Here is a 19,775-nt window from a genome sequence, read left to right on the forward strand (position 1 = left end):
GTCCCCCCTCCCCCAAGGTCCATTCAGCTCGGCACCCGTGTTTAAGGACTAACACAAGTCACTTCAAATATTTGTCACTGGCCCTCACCCAAAATCACTTAAGTTACATTGGCAGTAGCCTAACACCACATCCAAACAGGGCAGAAAATCGTAAAAGAAAACGATAGCACGGTTTAAGGAAGAAAACACGGTGTAGAAAAAGAAAATAAATCCATGAGGTTTGAAACAAAGCACTCCGAAGGCCGTGACTGTTAACATCGAGCAGCTGTCAGTAATAGACCAAGACCCTTCCAGCTGTGCGGGTCTTTACCTAGGGCACTAGAGAAAATTCCTTTACTCCTGGTGCACGACAGACTCTTGGAATTGTGCTTTCTAATAAAATGCCAGAGAGCCATAGAACTAGCCTATAATTCATTGGAAACTAAAAGGACATTTAGAGTTACAGTTTTCATTGGTGGGTGTGCTTTCCGAAATGTCATTGGTGGAGATGGATGTCCTCGCGGAGGGCGGAATAGGAAATGTTTGGGGTTTTGTTTTTACCAGCAATAAGCAAATTTATTTTTCATCACTACCTTTCCAGTACTTTGGCACTCAATTATAATATAAAATGAAGGCCTTGAGCCCCGAGCCCCAGCAAAGCTAACCAGCCTGAAGACTTCAGTCCCTCGTCCTCACTCCGGACACCCCCCGCCCCCGCCCTCGCCCTCGCCCTGAGGTCGAACTAGAGACGAGCTCACCGAGGGCCTCCGGGAATCGAGCGGCAGGAAAGCGACGTGGAGGCCGCGGCTCCCAGCCCTCCCCCCGGCCCCATTGGCCCCGCCAGCCCCTCCCGCTCCCGGCGCGCCCCCCGGCCCGAGCGCGCCGCCGCACTGCGCCGACTTCCGCTTCCCCGGCGGGCGGGCGAGCGGGCGGGAGGCGCCCCGGGCCCGGCCCCCGCCCGGCCCCGGCCCCGGCCCCGGCCCCGGCCCGGCCCGGCCCCGGCCCCGGCCCCGGCCCCGGCCCCAGCGCAGCCCGTCCCGGCCGCAGGGGGCGCTCCTGAGCCCGCGGGGCCGCCCGCCGGCGGCAGTCCGGCGCGGGAGGCGGGGCGGAGGGCCGGCCGGTAGCCGACGTGGGTGTTAAGCGGCCGACCCCGCCGCCGAGCCAGAGTCCAGAGCGGGCGGCGGAGCGCGAGTAGGACGTGGCCAGTCTGCGCGGCGGTGAGCGCAGCCCAGCCGGGCGCTCGTGGGCTGCAGGGAACCGGCCGGGAGGAGGTAGCGGGAGCGGGCGGGCGGGCGGGCGGGCCGGCCGGCCTCCGCGCCCGGGCGGCGTGACCCTCCCGGGAGGCGGTGGGGAAAATATGGGGTCCCGGGCCCGCCGCGCCGCACACGTGCCCGGGGACCCGCGGGCGCCGCCTTCCCGCGCTCTGCCTGGGGTTCCCCGGAGACTCTGGGCCACCCGCCTCCTGCGCGCAGTGGTCGCTTCCCGGGAAAGGTTGCACTCATTTGCCCGGTCGTCGTGTCACGCCGGCTCCGCGCCGGGCAGGGAGGGCGGAGGCGCTTATGAATGGGAGACCCTCGCAGGTTGTTGTGGCAGAGCCAGCGAACGTTTAGAGCCGGGAAGACAGCAAAGTTGGAAGTCGTCTCCCTAAGCTGCCCCTTGTGCGGATCGGGATCCCGAGCCCCGGAGCAGGAGCTCCCGAGCCGGCTGCTGAGCGGCGAGACCGGTTTGCATCCCAGCGCCCGTGGGCCCTACCAGCTCTGGGCGCTCGGATGGCGGGCGCCAGCTTCGGCCTTGAAGCTGGAATCTTCCCGTAGCAATTCGTGTTACCTAGTGGGGAATGCGGCCTCCTCGGATTCTCCCACACGAGAAGTTAATTTCCCTAAGGAATGAAAAAGATACATGGTCGGCGCTGTTTGTTTCTTCTGGAGTCAGACTCCGGTGTAGTTTGAAGGAAGGGTAAAGGGACCCTGAAAGGACTCCGTTTTTCTATTCCAGTTGGTACCGAAGGCTCACGAATCAGTTTAATTAACTCAAGTTGATCAGTCTGGCTGCCACCACGCCCCATGCCTTCTTCAAGCCAAAGCTACGCGTAATTTGAAACAGATGCCCCTTCTGAGTTAATCTGTTAATCTGTTAGGACTGTTAACTGTTCTAATAATGCTACAAGTAGTTATTTGTAGGAGTTGATGTGTTTAAGTTTGACTTGCCTAAAAGGGTTGAATTCGCATTGATGACACAGTATCATCTGCTGTGCCTCTTTCCTTCTAAGTTAAGAAAGAAATGTCCACCCCCAAGGGAATGAGCTGCATTGGATGTGCCCTGTCTGTGACTCCTTTCCCCACTTGCCTCCATTTTCCTCTAAAATGCAGGGTTGGGTGTTTTGTTTTCTCTTTTTGGCCAGGTGGGAATACTCTGGTTGATAGGAACAGACCCAAAAGGCAAGACTTGAGTTGAATCCTGTCTCTGCCATGGACTTGTTGTATGACCTTGGACAAGTCCTTGTCTTCCTCTGGACTCAGTTTTCCATCTGGAAAGGGAAGAGATTGGGTTAGGACCCTGATATCCTTCTCTAGATACTGGATGGTCACCGTCTTATCAACCTTAGTAATTGGTACTGCCTCTCCAGGCCTATCAGTAACATAAAGTCAGTGTTTTGTACATCTAATTATATGTCTAATTTAGTTGCTTTATTAAGTAGTGTTCTTTTGTTGTTGCTGGTTTTAACATTTTTTGTAAAGATTGTTGGTGTCTAGTCATTGACAACATGCTTCAAGTGGTTAAAAAACTTCTTGGTGGCTAAAATTATTCTCTGCTGATGATGATTAGGAAGATGTTGGTATTCATTGATCACCCAGCCCGCCCACCCCCTCCTTGAGAGGTGTCCTGACTGGAATCACACAGGTCTTCAGTGTGATGGATAAAAAGCATTCCTTGTTATTCAGGCGTGTACGTCAGTGACATAGTTTGAAAATGATACAGAATTGGTTTCTGTATTGGTTATTTTAATATTCTATGTGAATGAAGCACCTCCCCTTTTCTAGTCAATATTTATTAAGTTCATGCCTTGCCAATGGTTGATTTTTGTCTAAAGGTAGAGGAGTAGACTCTGGTTTTCCCAAACTTCTAGGCTCCAGCTCAAACCTACTGAATCAACATTTCCAGGAGAGCAGCCTGGTTATCGGAATGTCTAACAAGTGTCCCAGGTGATACTTATCAAGCAAATTTGGGGCGCAGTGGACCCAGGTGTTGCTTCTCAAAATATGGTTAATAGCCAGGCATTATCAACTTCACCTGGGAACACATCAGGCAGGCAGCATTTCTGGTCCCACTTGAAGCCAATTGCATCAGAATCGGCCTTTTCACAAGGTCCCCAGGTGATTCATGTGCATGTTTATGGTTGAGAAGCTATGGGAGGCCTATGATGATAGTAATGTTTGGTGCTGTGCTTTGTAGTTGTTCTAAGAACTCCTGGTGCGTGGTCACAGTTCATCATCGTATTTGTCCGATGTGGCTATTTGTGGTTGCCCTCGTATTATAATGATAGTACTTTTATTATCCACCTTGTATAGACGGGGACCTCCAGCTTTAGGGGCCCAAAGGGCCACCATACCGGTGGCAGAGCAGGCATTCAGACCCAGGCGTGTGTCACTTGGCAGAGCTCCTAACCCATTCCTTTCCAGAGCTACTGTTTTGTGACCTTCTCTTAGGGTCTCAGGCCGCTGTCTGAATTTGGAACAGAGCCCAGTAGATTGATGGTTGAACTTAGGCCTCTGAAAAACTGGTTTGATGGGGCTTGGGATGTCCGGTTGGCTTGCTTATTTGGCATTCGTTTCTTGAGGGTTTCAGAAAGGTTGGTTGAAGTGCCCTCACCTGTGGCTGTAGCAGTGATACGTGAGCAAGGTTTTTGATCTGTGTGCTTTTTATGGGGAGGTGGTGGGCAAGGAGAAGGGGAGGCTGATCTCTGAGCTGCTCTGACAACTCGAGCCCCCTCCTTTGGAGCAATGTAGAGCCAGTTTCCCGGTTCCCTGAAGTTCAAGTCCAGTAGCTAGGCAGCAGGCCTAGAGAAAGCGGGGCTGCAGAGGCCCGACTGATGGTGAACTCTTGCCTCCTCCTAGGGATATGCGGTGCCCATCATAAGCTCCTGAGAGTTGCCCTTCACGGAGCCCAGCAGAGGAGTGGGCAAACATGAAATCCAATCCTGCCATCCAAGCTGCCATTGACCTCACGGCGGGGGCCGCAGGTAATCCCAGAGAAAACCCGTCCTTTGTTCCTCACATACCTTCTGCAAGCGAGCTCGTGGTGAAGACATTGCCTTTGTAGCTCCAGAAGCGACATGCTTTAACCCTGGAATGAATCCACTTTATAGAAGTGTAATACTGTGATGCAAACACAGCAGAAGGTAGAGTAGTTCCCGCTGTATTAGAGCTATGAGTCAGGGTACGGTGTGGGAGTGTCCCCGGGTGACAGCTGGAAAACATCACAGCTCAGAGCTGAAGCCACTTGTGCATTGCCATGTGGCTGGGATATGCATAATTCCGCTCCAAGCCCGGCTTCAGAGGCCTCAGGGTGCAAACATAACACTGTGCCGTCTCTCCAGGGAAATCCCAGTTGCTGGCCTTACTACTGCTGGGGGAGAGAAAGGATCCCCTTAGGAATGTCTCTGGTAAATCAGGCTGACTTTTGACTGTGTCTTAAAGCCCTGAAAGGAGAGGCCCCAGGATTGGCCGGGGAGTGGTGGGCGGGGCGAGTGCTGGGGCAGACTCTGGCCCCACCAGGCACCGGTGAGCTCTGGGTAGCACCTGCCACCGCAGGCCACTCTTTAGAACGGTCACCTTTATTCAGCCTGAGGCAAGTGACAGACTTGGAAGTCCCTGGGTGGTTACTTGGGTCTCCAGATTCCTGGATGGTTCTAGGGCTGGAGGAGCACTGGAATGCCCATACTTCCCAGATGAAGACCCTGGCTTGCCCTTGCCTCCCTCACCAATTGTTATACTGGGTCAGCGCTCCTTGGAGTGGAGAGGCCAGGGGAGTGGGTTGCCCATTGTCCTTTATATCTGGTGGGACCTCCTGGGTCAACAGATCAAGAGCAGTCAGAGCCGCCTTCTCTCATCCTGTTGTCGTCTTTTTTTTTTTTTTAATATTTATTTATTTGGTTGCATCGGGTCTTAGTTGCGGCTCACGGGCTCCTTAGTTGTGGCATGCGAACTCTTAGTTGCAGCATGTATGTGGGATCTAGTTCCCGGACCAGGGATCGAACCCGGGCTCCCTGCGTTGGGAGCGTGGAGTCTTAATCACTGCGCCACCTGGGAAGTCCCCTGTCGTCGTCTTAATTGTAAAAAGGAAATCATGGGTTCAGGGAAGATCGAAGTATTTTGCCATGAACCAGAAATTGGCCAAAGTAGGCTCATGAGGAAGTCTGCAGACACTGATGAGACGTTCAGGCAAGGGTGCTCCCAGGTCAGAGACCACAAGGAGCAGGGGAACTAAGGGCTGCCGGGATTCCGCCCCATGGCCTCTTACGTGCTGAGTGCCTTTGGGTCAGCCCCTCACCCTGCCGTGGAATCAAGCCCCCCAGGCCCTGTGCACCATCCCCGACCCCTTCACCAGTCCCCGCTCCCCCAATGCCATACTGCAGAGGATGCCGACTTTGGCAACAGTGGACCCACTTGCCTGCCGTTGGCATCCTCTTACCCTCCCGTGAATGCCTGGGCTCAAGTTTGTGTCTCTGCAATAGAAGGGCGTTTCACCCCATGAGGGATGCTCAGCTTTTGGAATTTTATATCCTTCAGTCAGTCTATCAAAGATAGACTGTAGGATCTGTTGTGATAGAACTAAAATGCATCTAGGTTGTCAAAATTATGAACCCACTTTAAAAATTCTGACATTCACCTCTTCTTTTGGAATGATTATTTTTGACATAAGTAGGATCTTATTTTATTCTAGCCCATCAGTACCTGGGAGAGAATAACTCTAATTATGGTAACATCTTATTAAATTATATTCCACTAATTCAGAACTGGGGATAGTGTGGCAAAACAAAGCAGAAATGTGTCATTGCTGTCCTAGAAAAAAGGGACAGTGGTGATAGGATCATGGAGATCACACTTGTGCTTGCTTAAGAGATCAGTTTTCAGACTCTTTGGAAATGTCCATCTACCAATAATTAATAGGAAGTTATTCTTAACAGCCCTCCCTCCATCTCTACTTTCCACAGCTTCATTGGAGTAACTGTGTATTACGTCTAAGTTATGAAATTGCATTTCTGAAATATTTTATGTAAGCCTTCTCTTCAATTTTGCTGAGGTTTTAATAACCTCATCCAATGGCTGTGTTTCCTGACACAAGCAGGGGACGTCTCAGGCCCATGGGGAGGTGGAAGCATTCACCAGTGACAGACAGTTCCCCAAATGCTGACCCAGTTCAGGGTCTGGAGATATTACAGGGTTTATAGTTCATTCTTTTCCTTACATTCAGAATTTTTATCGAAGTAATTGAATGCAATTCAATACTTTTACCGTATAAAAGCATATAAATATATGATTTATGCTCAGCAGAGGTAAGTTTCAATCCATTTCCTGTCTGAATACAAATCATTAATTGGTAGAGTCCAAATAAGAGGTTTTCCCATAGGGTCAAACATTTAGCTCTTCAGGGACTAATTAGACTCTTTGTTTTCTTTATCTGTGGCCTGTTCCTCTGTTATTTCCCTGATAGTCATTAGGACCACTGGGCATCAGGCAAAAGAGTGATTAACACCAGACTCTTCCCTTCCCCTTCCTTTTATGTGGACGCACACACAGACACAGTTAACCGCTGTAAATTAGCCACTTGTTGTGTAGCAGCCAGTACGTGAGAGCCTTTTCCTAATCCTCACGCTAACCCGATAGGGAATCGAGGCTCGGAGGTCACATCGCTTAGCCAGGATTTCACAGCAGAGTCAGGCTTTGAGCCCAGGTCCCTCTGACCGATGCTCCTGAACACACGTCACACCTTCACGTCCGGTGGCTTTGACCGTCAAACACACGTCCTCTCCTCTACCGAGTGTGAGCTCCTTCAGGGCTGGAGCGGGGTGCCAGACACATGAAGGACCCCCTAGAAGTTTTATTGGACTGAGCTAGAAGGTATGGGGGGGAGGAGGTCAAAATGAAGTGACCCAGAGGTAAGCCCTGCGGTGGGCTGCCTGTCCCTCATCTCCATGGGTCCTCGAGGCCGCACTCTACCACGTGGCTGTAGACTCGTGCTGCACAAGGACCCTTGTCCTGGTTGCAGGGGGCACAGCATGTGTATTCACCGGGCAGCCCTTCGACACCATGAAAGTGAAGATGCAGACGTTCCCCGACCTGTACAGGGGCCTCACCGACTGCTGCCTGAAGACCTACTACCAGGTGGGCTTCCGGGGCTTCTACAAGGGGACCAGCCCAGCGCTGATTGCCAACATCGCCGAGAACTCCGTCCTCTTCATGTGCTACGGATTCTGCCAGCAGGTGGTACGGAAAGTGGTTGGATTGGAAAAGCAGGCAAAGCTGAGGTGAGTTGAGGTCACTGAGACTCTTTGTTTGTTTGAAAAACAACGCTTGTGATTTTTATGAGACCTTAGGGCGAAGAACATTTCCTTTTTTACAATAACTACTTTCTTTGATTAAGAAGTCATATATTGCCATCATAGAAAACTGGGAAAACGCACGTGTTATGCAAAAGGAGAGTTGCCCATAATCCACCACGTAGAAACAACCACCCTCACGTTCCTTCCATTCTTCGGGAAGATGCTTTTCTTTCTTTTTTTAAAAATTATTTTTCTTTTTTTATTATTATTTTTCTTTTTTTTAATTGGAGTATAGTTGATTTACAATGTTGTGTTAGTTTCAGGTGTACAGCAAAGTGAATCAGTTATACATATATATATCCATTCTCTTTCAGATTCTTTTCCCATAGAGGTTATTACAGAATATTGAGTAGAGTTCCCTGTGCTATACAGTAGGTCCTTGTTGATTATCTATTTTATTTATAGTAGTGTGTTTATGTTCATCCCAATCTCCTAATTTATCCCCTCCCCCCATGTTTCCCCTTTGGTAACCCGAAATTTGATTTTGAGATCTGTGAGTCTGTTTCTGTTTTGTAAATAAGTTCACTTGTGCCATTTTAAAAAATTAAATTCCACATATAAGTGATATCATATGATATTTGGGGAAGATGCTTTTCAAATGCTGCTGTTGGTGCCACTTCTCTGGGCAGAAGTGCAGAACTTAAACCATAGGTGCAACTTGTGACCCGAGTTTTGGGTTCCACGTCATCAGCAGAATGCAGAGCATTGGAAGAGCCAAATAGGTTTGAGGAAGAACTTGGAATTTTAGGAAGGGTCAGAGCATCTGAGAAGATGCAGGTGAACCTACTGTTTCATTGGTCGAGTCTGCCCCAAACATCAGACTTGGGTGTGTACTTGGTCATCCCTTGGGTATTTATTATACCGAGACTAAAAGGAATTCGGAAACCACTGGAATGTTTAGCCTTTGCTCCTTTGAACATTGATTTATTTTATAAGTTTTCACTCTTTTTTAAAAAAATATTTATTTATTTTTGGCTGTGTTGGGTCTTCGTTGCTGTGCGCGGGCTTTCTCTAGTTGCGTCGAGCGGGGGCTACTCTTCGTTGCGGTGTGCAGGCTTCTCATTGTGGTGGCTTCTCGTTGCGGAGCACAGGCTCTAGGCACGTGGGCTTCAGTAGTTGTAGCACGTGGGCTCAGTAGTTGTGGCTCGCGGGGTCTAGTGCGCAGGCTCAGTAGTTGTGGCGCATGGGCTTAGTTGCTCCGTGGCATATGGGATCTTCCCCGACCAGGGCTCGAACCCATGTCCCCTGCATTGGCGGGTGGATTCTTAACCACTGCACCATCAGGGAGGTCCCCACTGATTTATTTTAAATCATTTAAAATTATTGTTATCAGCTTCGTGGTTGCAGAGGGCAGTCTTGCCTGTTGTTTTGGTGGGAATTCAAGACCCTATTGCAAATACAGGTCCCACATGGCTAAAGTAGGTTCCTTTTGTACAGAAGTCTTCTTTTGGGATGCCTGGAGATGTGCCCGTTTATAGCAGGCATCCCATCTTGATAGATGGAACTTGTTTTTTAAAGGCTTGGGACTGGATGAAATCCCCCAGGGAGACAGTGTTTATAGGACTGAGCACAGATCCTAGGACCCTCCAGCAGGGAGGGGTCAGGAAAAAGAGGAAGTAAAGAAATAAGCAGAAGATAAACCAGGAGAATGTGGTGTCCCGTGGTAGAGACAGACAGGAAGGACACTGCAGTGACTGTAGCTCTTTCCACTGGAGTGAGAGACTTTCTAGCTGCAGAGACCTGGAGTTTAGGTCTCCTTCAGCATCCTTGGAGAAGGACAGGGAAATGGAGCAACCACAGGAGATTCTGGAGCAGGTCCTGCAGTGAAGAAAGCTTCCTCTTTCACTCGGCCTAACCCAGCACCCTCGTCTTCTTTGAACTTGGGGGACGGGGGGGGCTGCAGCTTTTTCATCCTGCAGAACAGTGGTTGCTCATTACCAGTGAGCACATGCTGCCTGAGCGCTTACGGAGCCCTGACACGCACGTCATGCTTTCTTCGCCCTCACCGTGGTCCTGCGCGAGGATCCAGCCAGGTGATGGTATCCATTTTACAGATGGGGAAACTCTGGTACAGATACTGATGCGCTGAAGATCACTGGGTTAATGAGTGACAGAGCCGGACTCCAGCCCGTGTCTTCTGCACCCCCCAATCCAGCATTCTTCCCACAAGACCACAGGCGGGGCTCTGGAGCACTCCGTAGGGGTCAGGTCTAGAGAAAAGATTAATAATTACACAGAAGCAGGGAAAGGAAAGAACTGCTTGTGCTCACCTGTTGTGAATTTCAGCAGCGATACAGTAAATATTCTCGGTTTGAACACGCCCTGGGTAGTGCTCTCTTTTCACCTTTGGCTGGACGGGGTCTGACACGGCAGGAGTGTTTAGGCACACGTTTGTTGAGTGGGTGACAAAACAGTTGATTCTTAACAAAATCCCATCCTACGCCGACTGCCATTTGAGATCCAGTTCTAAACGTTTCTACTGTAGGCACAGCCTGGGGCCCATGTCCCTCATCTCATGCGCTGGTGGGTGAAAGTATTTATTAGAAAGCCAAAGTCCACTGCAGATCTGACTCGGCCCTGTGTTGCCCTGGATCAGCGTGCTTGGGGTTCGTTCAGGCGTTCCTGCCTCTTGGATGAAACAGCCATCTGCATTTATCGATGCCACCTTTGTTCCAGCAAGATTGGCAAACCCTGGTCAATGACCCTGATTGGCTGCGGCCTGTCAGCAGGTTGACAGAGAGTCCCGAGGGAGGCCAAGTATGGATCTGCAGACTGGCCAAGAGACAAACCCTTTAAGCTTTGGTTTTGACAAACAATTTAAGTAGGAGTGAAGGGGGAAGGATGGAGGGGGACGGCGTCGGGCACTTCCCACCCCTAGAAAGCTGTGTGCCGGTACAGTTGTGGAGCTGGCTCTCCTGGTGACCGTCTGACGTATCATTCTTTAAAATCGAAAGGAAGGCCACACTGCAGGCAGTGTCTTCCTCCTGAAAGAAAGCCTGCTCCAAGCCAGCTCTTCTGAGACCCGGGTGTGTAACAGGCCGGCTCAGCCCTGGGCACCCACTTCACATCCACCTGAGGCACCAAGGCCAGACCACCAGGGATAGGAAATCGGGACCGGGATGGTAGGCAGCCCTTGGCTTTATGCAGGCACACGTCAGATCTTTGAGGTTCGGTTCCGGACCATCTTGCAAATTTTTTGGTTTCCCAGTGCATGTAAAGCTATGTTCACACTATACCGTAGTCTGTGCAATAGCGTTATGTCTCAAAAAGAATGTACCTACCTTAATTTAAAAATACTTTATTGCTAAAAAATGCTAACCATCCTCTGACAACTCAGGGTTGCCACAAACCTTCAACTTTGTTATAAAGCAGAAACTAACACACCATTGTAAAGCAATTATACTCCAATAAAGGTGTTAAAAAAATAAAAAGAAAAAAAAAATTTTTTTAATGCAGTATCTTCAAAGTAATAAAGCGAAGTGCAATAAAACAAGGTTTGCCCGTAGTAATGTTTGACCTCAGTTTCTATAACTATTAGTTATTTGTAACTTTTTTTTTTATGGTTTCAAAACACTTTTTTTAAAAACATTAAAAAATTTTTTATTTTATATTGGAATATGGTTTATTTACAATGTTGTGTTTCAGGTGTACAGCTAAGTGATTCAGTTATACATATATCCATTCTTTTTCAGATTCTTTTCCCATATAGGTTATTAAAGCATATTGAGTAGAGTTCCCTGTGCTATTCAGTACATCCTTGTTGATTATCTATTTTATATATATGTTACATATGTTATATATATTAATCCCAAACTCCTGATTCATCCACCCCTCAACATGTTTCCCCTTTGGAAACTATAAGTTCTCAAAGTCTGTGAGTCTGTTTCTGTTTTGTAAATAAGTTCATTTGTATCATTTTTTTTTAAGATTCCACTTATAAGTGATATCATATGATATTTGTCTTTGTCTGACTTACTTCACTTAGTATGATAATCTCTAGGTCCCTTTGTGTTGCTGCAAATGGCATTATTTCATTCTTTTTTAATGGCTGAGTAATATTCCATTGTATATATGTACCACATCTTCTTTATCCATTCCTCTGTCAGTGGATACTTAGGTTGCTTCCATGTCTTGGCTTTTGTAAATAGTACTGCTGTGAGCATCGGGGTGCGTGTATCTTTCTGATTTGGTTTTCTCTGGATATATGCCCAGGAGTGGGATTGCTGGATCATATGGTAGTTCTGTTTTTAGTTTTTTAAGGAACCTCCATACTGGTCTCCATAGTGGCTATATCAATTTACATTCCCACCAACAGTGCAGGAGGGTTCCCTTTTCTCCACACCCTCTCCAGCATTTATTGTTTGTAAGCTTTTTGGTGATGGCCATTATGACTGGTGTGAGGTGATACCTCATTTTAATTTTGATTTGCATTTGTTTAGTAATTAGTGATGTTAAGCATCTTTTCATGTGCTTTTTTGGCCATCTGTATGTATTCTTTGGAGAAATGTCTATTTAGATCTTCTGTCCATTTTTTTATTGGGTCGTTGTTTTTTTTTGATATAGAGCTGCATGAGGTGTTTGTATATTTTGGAGATTAATCCTTGTCAGTCACTTCATTTACAAATATTTTCTCCCATTTTGTAGGTTGTCTTTTTGTTTATGGTTTCCTTTGCTGTGCAAGAGCTTTTAAGTTTAATTAGGTCCCATCTGTTTATTTTTGTTTTTATTTTCATTACTCCAGGAATAGATCCAAAAAGATATTGCTGTGATTTATGTCAGAGTGTTCTGCCTCTAAGAGTTTTATTATTTTTTAAAGATTTATTTATTATTTATTTTATTTTTGGCTGTGTTGGGTCTTAGTTGCGGCACGTGGGATCTCTCGTTGCAGTGCAAGGGCTCTTCCTTGTGGTGCGCAGGCTTCTCTCTAGTTGTGGTGTGCAGGTTTTCTCTTCTCTGGTTGTGGCGCGGGCTCCAGAGTGCGTGGGCTATGTAGTTTGTGGCACACAGGTTCTAGTTGAGGCACACAAGCTTAGTAGTTGTGGCGTGCGGGCTTAGCTGCCCCATGGCATGTGGGATCTTAGTTCCCTGACCAGGGGTCAAACCCACGTCCCTTGCATTGTAAGGTGGATTTTTTTACCACTGGACCACCGCAGAAGTCCCCTCTAAGAGATTTATGGTATCCGGCGTTACATTTAGGTCTTTAATCCATTTTGAGTTTATTTTTGTGTATGGTGTTAGAGAATGTTCTAATTTCATTCTTTCACATGTAGTTGTCCACTTTTCCCAGCACCACTTATTGAAGAGCCTTTCTTTTCTCCATTGTTTATTCTTGCCTCCTTTGTCATGGATTAACTGACCATAGATGCATGGGTTTATTTCTGGGCTTTCTATCCTGTTCCATTGATCTATATTTCTGTTTTTGTGCCAGTACCATACTGTTTTGATTACTGTAGCTTTGTAATATAGTCTGAAGTCAGGGAGGCTGATTCCTCCAGCTCCATTTTTCTTTCTCAGGATTGCTTTGGCTATTTGAGGTCTTCCGTGTTTCCAGACAAATGAAAAAATTTTTTGTTCCAGTTCTGTGAAAAATGCCATTGGTAGTTTGTTAGGGACTGCATTGAATCTGTAGATTGCCTTGGGTAGTATGTCATTTTGACAATATTGATTCTTCCAATCCAAGAGCATGGTATTTTTTTTTTTTTTTTTTTTGGTGACCGTGCCACATGGCTTGTGGGATCTTAGTTCCCCAACAAGGTATTGAACCCAGGCCCTCCGCAGTGAAAGCATGGAGTCCTAAACACTGGACTGCCGGGGAATTCCCCTGTTTATGTCATCTTTGATTTCTTTCATCAGTGTCTTCTAGTTTTCAGAGTACAGGTTTTCTGCCTACTCAGGTAGGTTTATTCCTAGGTATTTTATTCTTTTTGATGTGATGGTAAATGGGATTGTTTTCTTAATTTCTCTTTTTGATCTTTCGTTGTTAGTATATAGGAATGCAAGAGATTTCTGAGTAGTAATTTTGTATCCTGCAACTTTACCAAATTCATTGATGAGTTCTAGTAGTTTTCTAGTAGCATGTTCAGAATTTTCTGTGTATAGTATCATGCCATCTGTAGACAGCGGTGATTTTACTTCTATTCCAATTTCTATTCCTTTTATTTCTCTTTCTTCTTTGATTGCCATGGCTAGGACTTCCAAAACTATGTTGAATAAAAGTGGCCAGAGTGGACATCCTTGTCTCATTCCTCATCTTAGAGGAAATGCTTTCAGCTTTTCACAGTTGAGAATGATGTTAACTGTGGGTTTGTCCTATATGGCCTTTATTATGTTGAGCTAAGTTCCCTCTGTGCCCACTTTCTGGAGAGTTTTTATCATAAATGGGTGTTGAATTTTGTCAAAAGCTTTTCCTGACTCTATTGATGATCATATCGTTTTTATTCTTCAGTTTGTTAATGTGGTCTATCACACTGATTGATTTGTGGATATTGAAGAATCCTTGCATCCCTGGGATAAATCCCACTTGATCATGGTATATGACCCTTTTAATGTATTGTTGGATTCAGTTTGCTAGTATTTTGTTGAGGATTTTTGTGTCTGTGTTCATCAGTGATATTGGCCTGTAATTTTCCTTTTTTGTTATATCTTTGTCTGGTTTTGGTATCAGGGTGATGGTGGCCTCATAGAATGAGTTTGGGAGTGTTCCCTTCTCTGAAATTTTTTGGAATAGTTTCAGAAGGATAGATGTTAACTCTTCTCTAAATGTTTGATAGAATTCGCCTGTGAAGCCATCTGGTCCTGGGCTTTTGTTTGTTGGGAGTTTTTTAATCACAGTTTCAATTTCATTACTTGTGATTGGTCTGTTTATATTTTCTGTTTCTTCCTGGTTCAGTCTTGGAAGGTTATACCTTTCTAAGAATTTGTCCATTTCTTCTAGGTTGTCCATTTTATTGTCATATAGTTGCTTGTAGTAGTCTCTTAGGATCCTTTGTATTTCTGTGGTGTCGGTTATAACTTTTTTCATTTCTAGTTTTATTGATTTGAGCCCTCTCCCTTTTTTTTCTTGATGAATCTGGCTAAAGGTTTATGAATTTTGTTTATCTTCTTAAAGAAAAAGCTTTTAGTTTTATTGATCTTTGCTAGTGTTTCCTTCATTTCTTTTTCAGTTATTTCTGCTCTGATCCTTATGATTACTTTCCTTCTGCTAACTTTGGGTTTATTTTGTTTTTCCTTCTCTAATTGCTTTAGGTGTAAGGTTAGGTTGTTTATTTGAGATTTTTCTTTTTGTTTCCTGAGGTAAGATTGTATTGCTATAAACTTCCCTCTTAGAACTGCTTTTGCTGCATCCCATAGGTTTTGGATTGTAGTGTTTCTGTTGTCATTTGTGTCTAGGTATTTTTTTATTTCCTCTTTGATTTCTTCAGTGATCCATTGGTTGTTTAGTAACACTGTTTAGCCTCCACGTGTTTGTGTTTTTTACAGTTTTTTTCCTGTGATTGATTTCCAATCTCATAGTGTTGTGGTTGGAAATGATGCTTGATATTATTTCAATTTTCTTAAATTTACCAAGGCTTGCTCTGTGGCCTAGCATGTGATCTATCCTGGAGAATGTTCCATGTGCACTTGAGAAGAATGTGTATTCTGCTGCTTTCTGATGGAATGTTCTACAAATACCAATTCAGTCCATGTGGTCTAATGTGTCATGTAAGGCCTGTGTTTCCTTAGTGATTTTCTGTCTGGATGATCTGTCCATTGATGTAAGTGAGATAGTTTATTGTAACTTTAGGGCAATTGAATGTGGTAGGTCTGTTAGGCTTCTGCTCACAGATGGAAGAGAAATCGTGAGGGGACCTCGCTACCTGGGCAGGCTGCCTAGGGGGTTACCACTGGGGGCTTCTGGAGGTTTGTGAGTTGTCCTGGTCGTCCAGTGACAGCCAGATGCTGGCAGTTAACAGGTGAGTGTCACAGCCAGTTGTTGCTGTGAGCAGCTCAGTCCTTTCTGTGCAACTAAAGATTGTCCCCGTAGGTGCCAACGGTGCTCTTGTGATAAGAACATCCTCCCAGGGTTTGGAGAGGATCTCCTTTGCTGACCCCCATGAACTCTCAAGAGTCTTCCTGGCAATTTGTTTCTTGTACTTTCCCCCATATTCTTTCCAGTTTCACTGCCCTGCTGGTGACGGAGGCTGGTGGTACTAAACCCATGTGAGATGAAGTGAATTCTTGCATTTTTGTACTTATGTGCATTCATTTTCCGTTTATATTTCCAGCTTTGCCATTTGCCCTACAGCCATCGAGCTTGCTGACTCACGCCGGCAGCACCACTCGCCCACCTCGTGCCCTCTGTGCAGCTGAGGTCCAGGAGGTCATCAGCTGAACTGGGAAATCTTTTTTCAATGAGCAACATTTTGGTTAAAAATGTATCCTCTCTAAGCATCATTTTCCCCATGTGAAAATTGGGGTACTGCTATCACTGTCACAGGGTCGTGGGCTCCTCAGAGGAAGCAGCAGGTGCCTGGTGGGCACTGAGGAAGTCTTCCTCTCCCCTCAAGCTTGCTCTCCTTTACCCACCAGTGTTTCGGCATGCTGAGACCGAGCGCATGAGTCATGGGTGGGTAACCGGCCTCCTGTGCTTGCGTCCTTCCAGTGACCTGCAGAATGCAGCTGCTGGTTCCTTTGCCTCTGCCTTTGCTGCTCTGGTCCTCTGCCCCACCGAGCTCGTGAAGTGCCGGCTGCAGACCATGTATGAAATGGAGACGTCGGGAAAGATAGCCAAAAGCCAGAAGTAAGTGCTGCTCGGGCACAAACGTGGGGTCTTGTTGCCTTGGTGTATCCAGTATTTTTAAATTTTATGTTGAACTAAAATTAAGTGGCAGAGAAACAGTTTATCTAGTCCAAACACCCCTCTCCACCACCACTCTGAGGATGATTTTCTGAACACACTGTCTGTGGTGGTTGGAATCACCATCCACCCCACAGAAGGTTGTAGGCAAGTATTTAATATCCCAAAAGTGGAGAAGCAGGGGCTTTTACACCCTATTTGGCCTGTGGAGAGTATAAGGCATGACCCCCAACTGTACCGGGAGGCACGTAGCAGCGGCTTTGGAACTGAGGGCTGAGCTTTCCTAACTGCCGGTTTGGATTCTGGGCTGAATGTTTGCTCCCTCCCCGGTTTCACACGGGTGCTCAGGCTGACCATCCCAGATCCTAGCAGTGACTTCCTTTACCTCCTCCCGAATCCTTCAAGTGTACCTACAAACAAGCCAGATTCTGAAAACATTCACGCAAACCCTCATAAGCATAGCAAGTCTTCAGTGATCGAATCACTCTCCAGCTCTGTCTTGAAAACAGATTCTAGTTACCCTGTGAATGTATGTTTCATATACAATATGATTCATTATATATTTGAATTGAAAATCAGTTTATTATCCTTGTCGATCTCAAAACTTGCTTATTTATCTAAACTAAAGGTTTGCTCGTGGTTGTTGCTGAAGTGAACTCAAAGCCAGTAAATCTCCCGGGAAAAACCATTAGGTAAACGGTCCGTTTTTAGAGTCATCACTTTCCATGCAGTGAGAATGGCGTTCATCATAGCGCCCTATTTCCTGCACCTGTGAGATTCATTACAACCAATTCGAATCTATTATTCATAGCCTAGAAGTTCAAAACTTTAAGTCGTTGATGCTTTTTTATTGAAATACAATGTACACACAATAACAGGAACACACCCAGAAATCACAGGAAATCCTAGGTGTGCAGTTCCACAAGTAGTGACAAAATGAACATGCCTTTGTAAACTGGTACCTAGATAAAGAAATAGATCATTAACAGCACCCAGAAAGTTGCCCTTGTGTCCCTTAAAAGTCGTTTAAAGTATCTTTAAAGAAAGTAATTGTTAGATCCAAAGGACTTAGGTAGACGGACACCCTGTACCAAAGTAAATATTGGCTGACTGTATTTTAGGTATAGCAGTGCCCAAGCCTGGGATTTGGTAGCTTGGGGTTAAGACCTGGATTGGAAGCAGGCGAATTGTGTTGAGTGGGGTGACTTTGTTACTTCTTCATTGTATTGATAGAAGGAGGGGGCACTGCAGGCAGGGCCTGGCTCGTGGGTAATGCCTGGGAAGGAAGATCATCAATAAAAGCAGCCTTTGTTAACCTGCGGTCCTTTGTTTCCTGGGGGCCTGATCCTTCCCTGATCCAAGCCAGGTCACCGGCTGAGAACAGAGTGAGGAGTGCGGGGCTCGCTAAGCTGACAGGTGTGGCTTGTGGTGCTGTTCCAGGGGTGGGCCTGCCCCCCGCACCACCAGGAAGAGGGGCCTGCCCAGAAGGTGCCCGCGTTCTGGCTTCTGCAGCCTCTGATCTGCTGCACGTAAAAACTCTTACACACCTACCTCGCTAAGAACCAAGTCCTGGGTGCATCTAGAGCCTTACAGGAGCGATAGCTCAGCCCTTAGAATTTCTTTTGTCTTCCCTTTAAGTAACGTTTACGGCTTGTTGCTCACTTCCCTGGGTGAATGCAAAACAAAACAAACCCTAAACACCTGAACCAATTCCCTCAAAACACACAAGCTCAAAAGAAAGGCTGAGGAGATAGGAATCAAGGGAGGTAAGGGACTGGGCACGTACAGTGCCATTTTATTCTCCCTGAGTTTGGACAATCTCATTGTAATTTCACTTACTCACTATTGAAAAAAATGGGTATTGGCTCTTTTAGATCTTTGATAATGATTTCTAGCAATGTATGCCTTCGTTGTTAATAAAATATCTTTACACAGACTAGTTCAAGTGATAAAACTTGTTACAAAATAATTGTATACCTGTCTTTCTCGGAGATATTTCCTTCCCACAAAAACCTTTTATTGCTGGAATTCTGGTTCCTCTGTTTATAAAATGAGCTACTTCCTCGTTAGAGCTCCATCAGGTCTGCTAGTTGGGAGTGAACGCTGTTCTTAACTGTCACCCCATGTGTCCCCCCCCAGCACAGTTTGGTCTGTCGTGAAGAGTATCCTTAGGAAGGACGGCCCCTTGGGCTTCTACCATGGACTCTCGAGCACTTTACTTCGAGAAGTACCGGGCTACTTCTTCTTCTTCGGTGGCTATGAGCTGAGCCGATCGTTTTTTGCATCGGGGAGATCAAAAGATGAACTAGGTAAGTGTGTTGGCAGGGACAGCAGGCGGATTTGACGGTGTCTGCTTCCCAGTGCTGTGGTCTCGCCGGCTCCTGTGCACTTCGCCCCTTGTGGGGGGTCCGCCGGGCACTGGGAGTTTCCGGATGCCGGGGAGAACCGTGCAGGAGGTGACAGCGAGCGCCGTCCTCCAGCCTTGGTGACTTGCTCAGCGCAGAGGCTGGAGCCGGACGTCCACAACGTTTTGGGGTTTTTCTGACATCTTTATTGGAGTATAACTGCTTTACAGTGGTGTGTTAGTTTCTGCTGTATACAAAAGTGAATCAGCTATACGTATACATATATCCCCATATCCCCTCCCTCTTGCGTCTCCCTCCCGCCCTCCCTGTCCCACCCCTCTAGGTGGTCACAAAGCACCGAGCTGATCTCCCTGTGCTATGCGGCCGCTTCCCACTAGCTATCTATTTTACACTTGGTAGTGTATATATGTCCATGCCACTCTCTCACTTCGTCCCAGCTTACCCTTCCCACTCCCCGTGTCCTCAAGTCCATTCTCTAGTAGGTCTGCGTCTTTATTCCTGTCCTGCCCCAAGGTTCTTCAGAACCTTTTTTTTTTTTTTTTTTTTTTTTTTAGATTCCATATATATGTGTGTTAGCATACGGTATTTGTTTTTCTCTTTCTGACTTACTTCACTCTGTATGACAGACTCTAGGTCCATCCACCTCACTACAAATAACTCAATTTCATTTCTTTTTATGGCTGAGTAATATTCCATTGTATATATGTACCATTCTTCTTTATCCATTCATCTGTTGATGGACACTTAGGTTGCTTCCACGTCCTGGCTATTGTAAATAGTGCTGCAGTGAACATTGTGGTACATGATTCTTTTTGAATGATGGTTTTCTCAGGGTATATGCACAGTAGTGGGATTGCTGGGTCATATGGTAATTCTAGTTTTAGTTTTTTAAGGAACCTCCATACTGTTCTCCATAGTGGCTGTATCAATATACATTCCCACCAACAGTGCAAGAGTGTTCCCTTTTCTCCACACCCTCTCCAGCATTTAT

At 46.4% G+C, this 19,775-nt stretch overlaps 1 protein-coding gene across 1 annotated transcript in view; it reads left to right on the forward strand.

The window, feature by feature from the left end:
• The first annotated feature begins 1,052 nt into the window (after positions 1–1,052).
• Positions 1,053–19,775, forward strand: part of SLC25A15 (solute carrier family 25 member 15) — a 30,170-nt gene continuing 11,447 nt past the window's right edge. The window contains exons 1-5 of the mRNA XM_036831171.1: positions 1,053–1,196; positions 4,095–4,219; positions 7,249–7,507; positions 16,224–16,361; positions 18,558–18,727. Of these exons, the coding sequence (XP_036687066.1) occupies positions 4,165–4,219; positions 7,249–7,507; positions 16,224–16,361; positions 18,558–18,727 (622 nt within the window). The 5' untranslated portion in view covers positions 1,053–1,196; positions 4,095–4,164. The remainder of the gene's footprint in view (positions 1,197–4,094; positions 4,220–7,248; positions 7,508–16,223; positions 16,362–18,557; positions 18,728–19,775) is intronic.

This window comes from Balaenoptera musculus, chromosome 18, assembly GCF_009873245.2.
Source record: "Balaenoptera musculus isolate JJ_BM4_2016_0621 chromosome 18, mBalMus1.pri.v3, whole genome shotgun sequence".
NCBI classification, from domain to species: domain Eukaryota; kingdom Metazoa; phylum Chordata; class Mammalia; order Artiodactyla; family Balaenopteridae; genus Balaenoptera; species Balaenoptera musculus.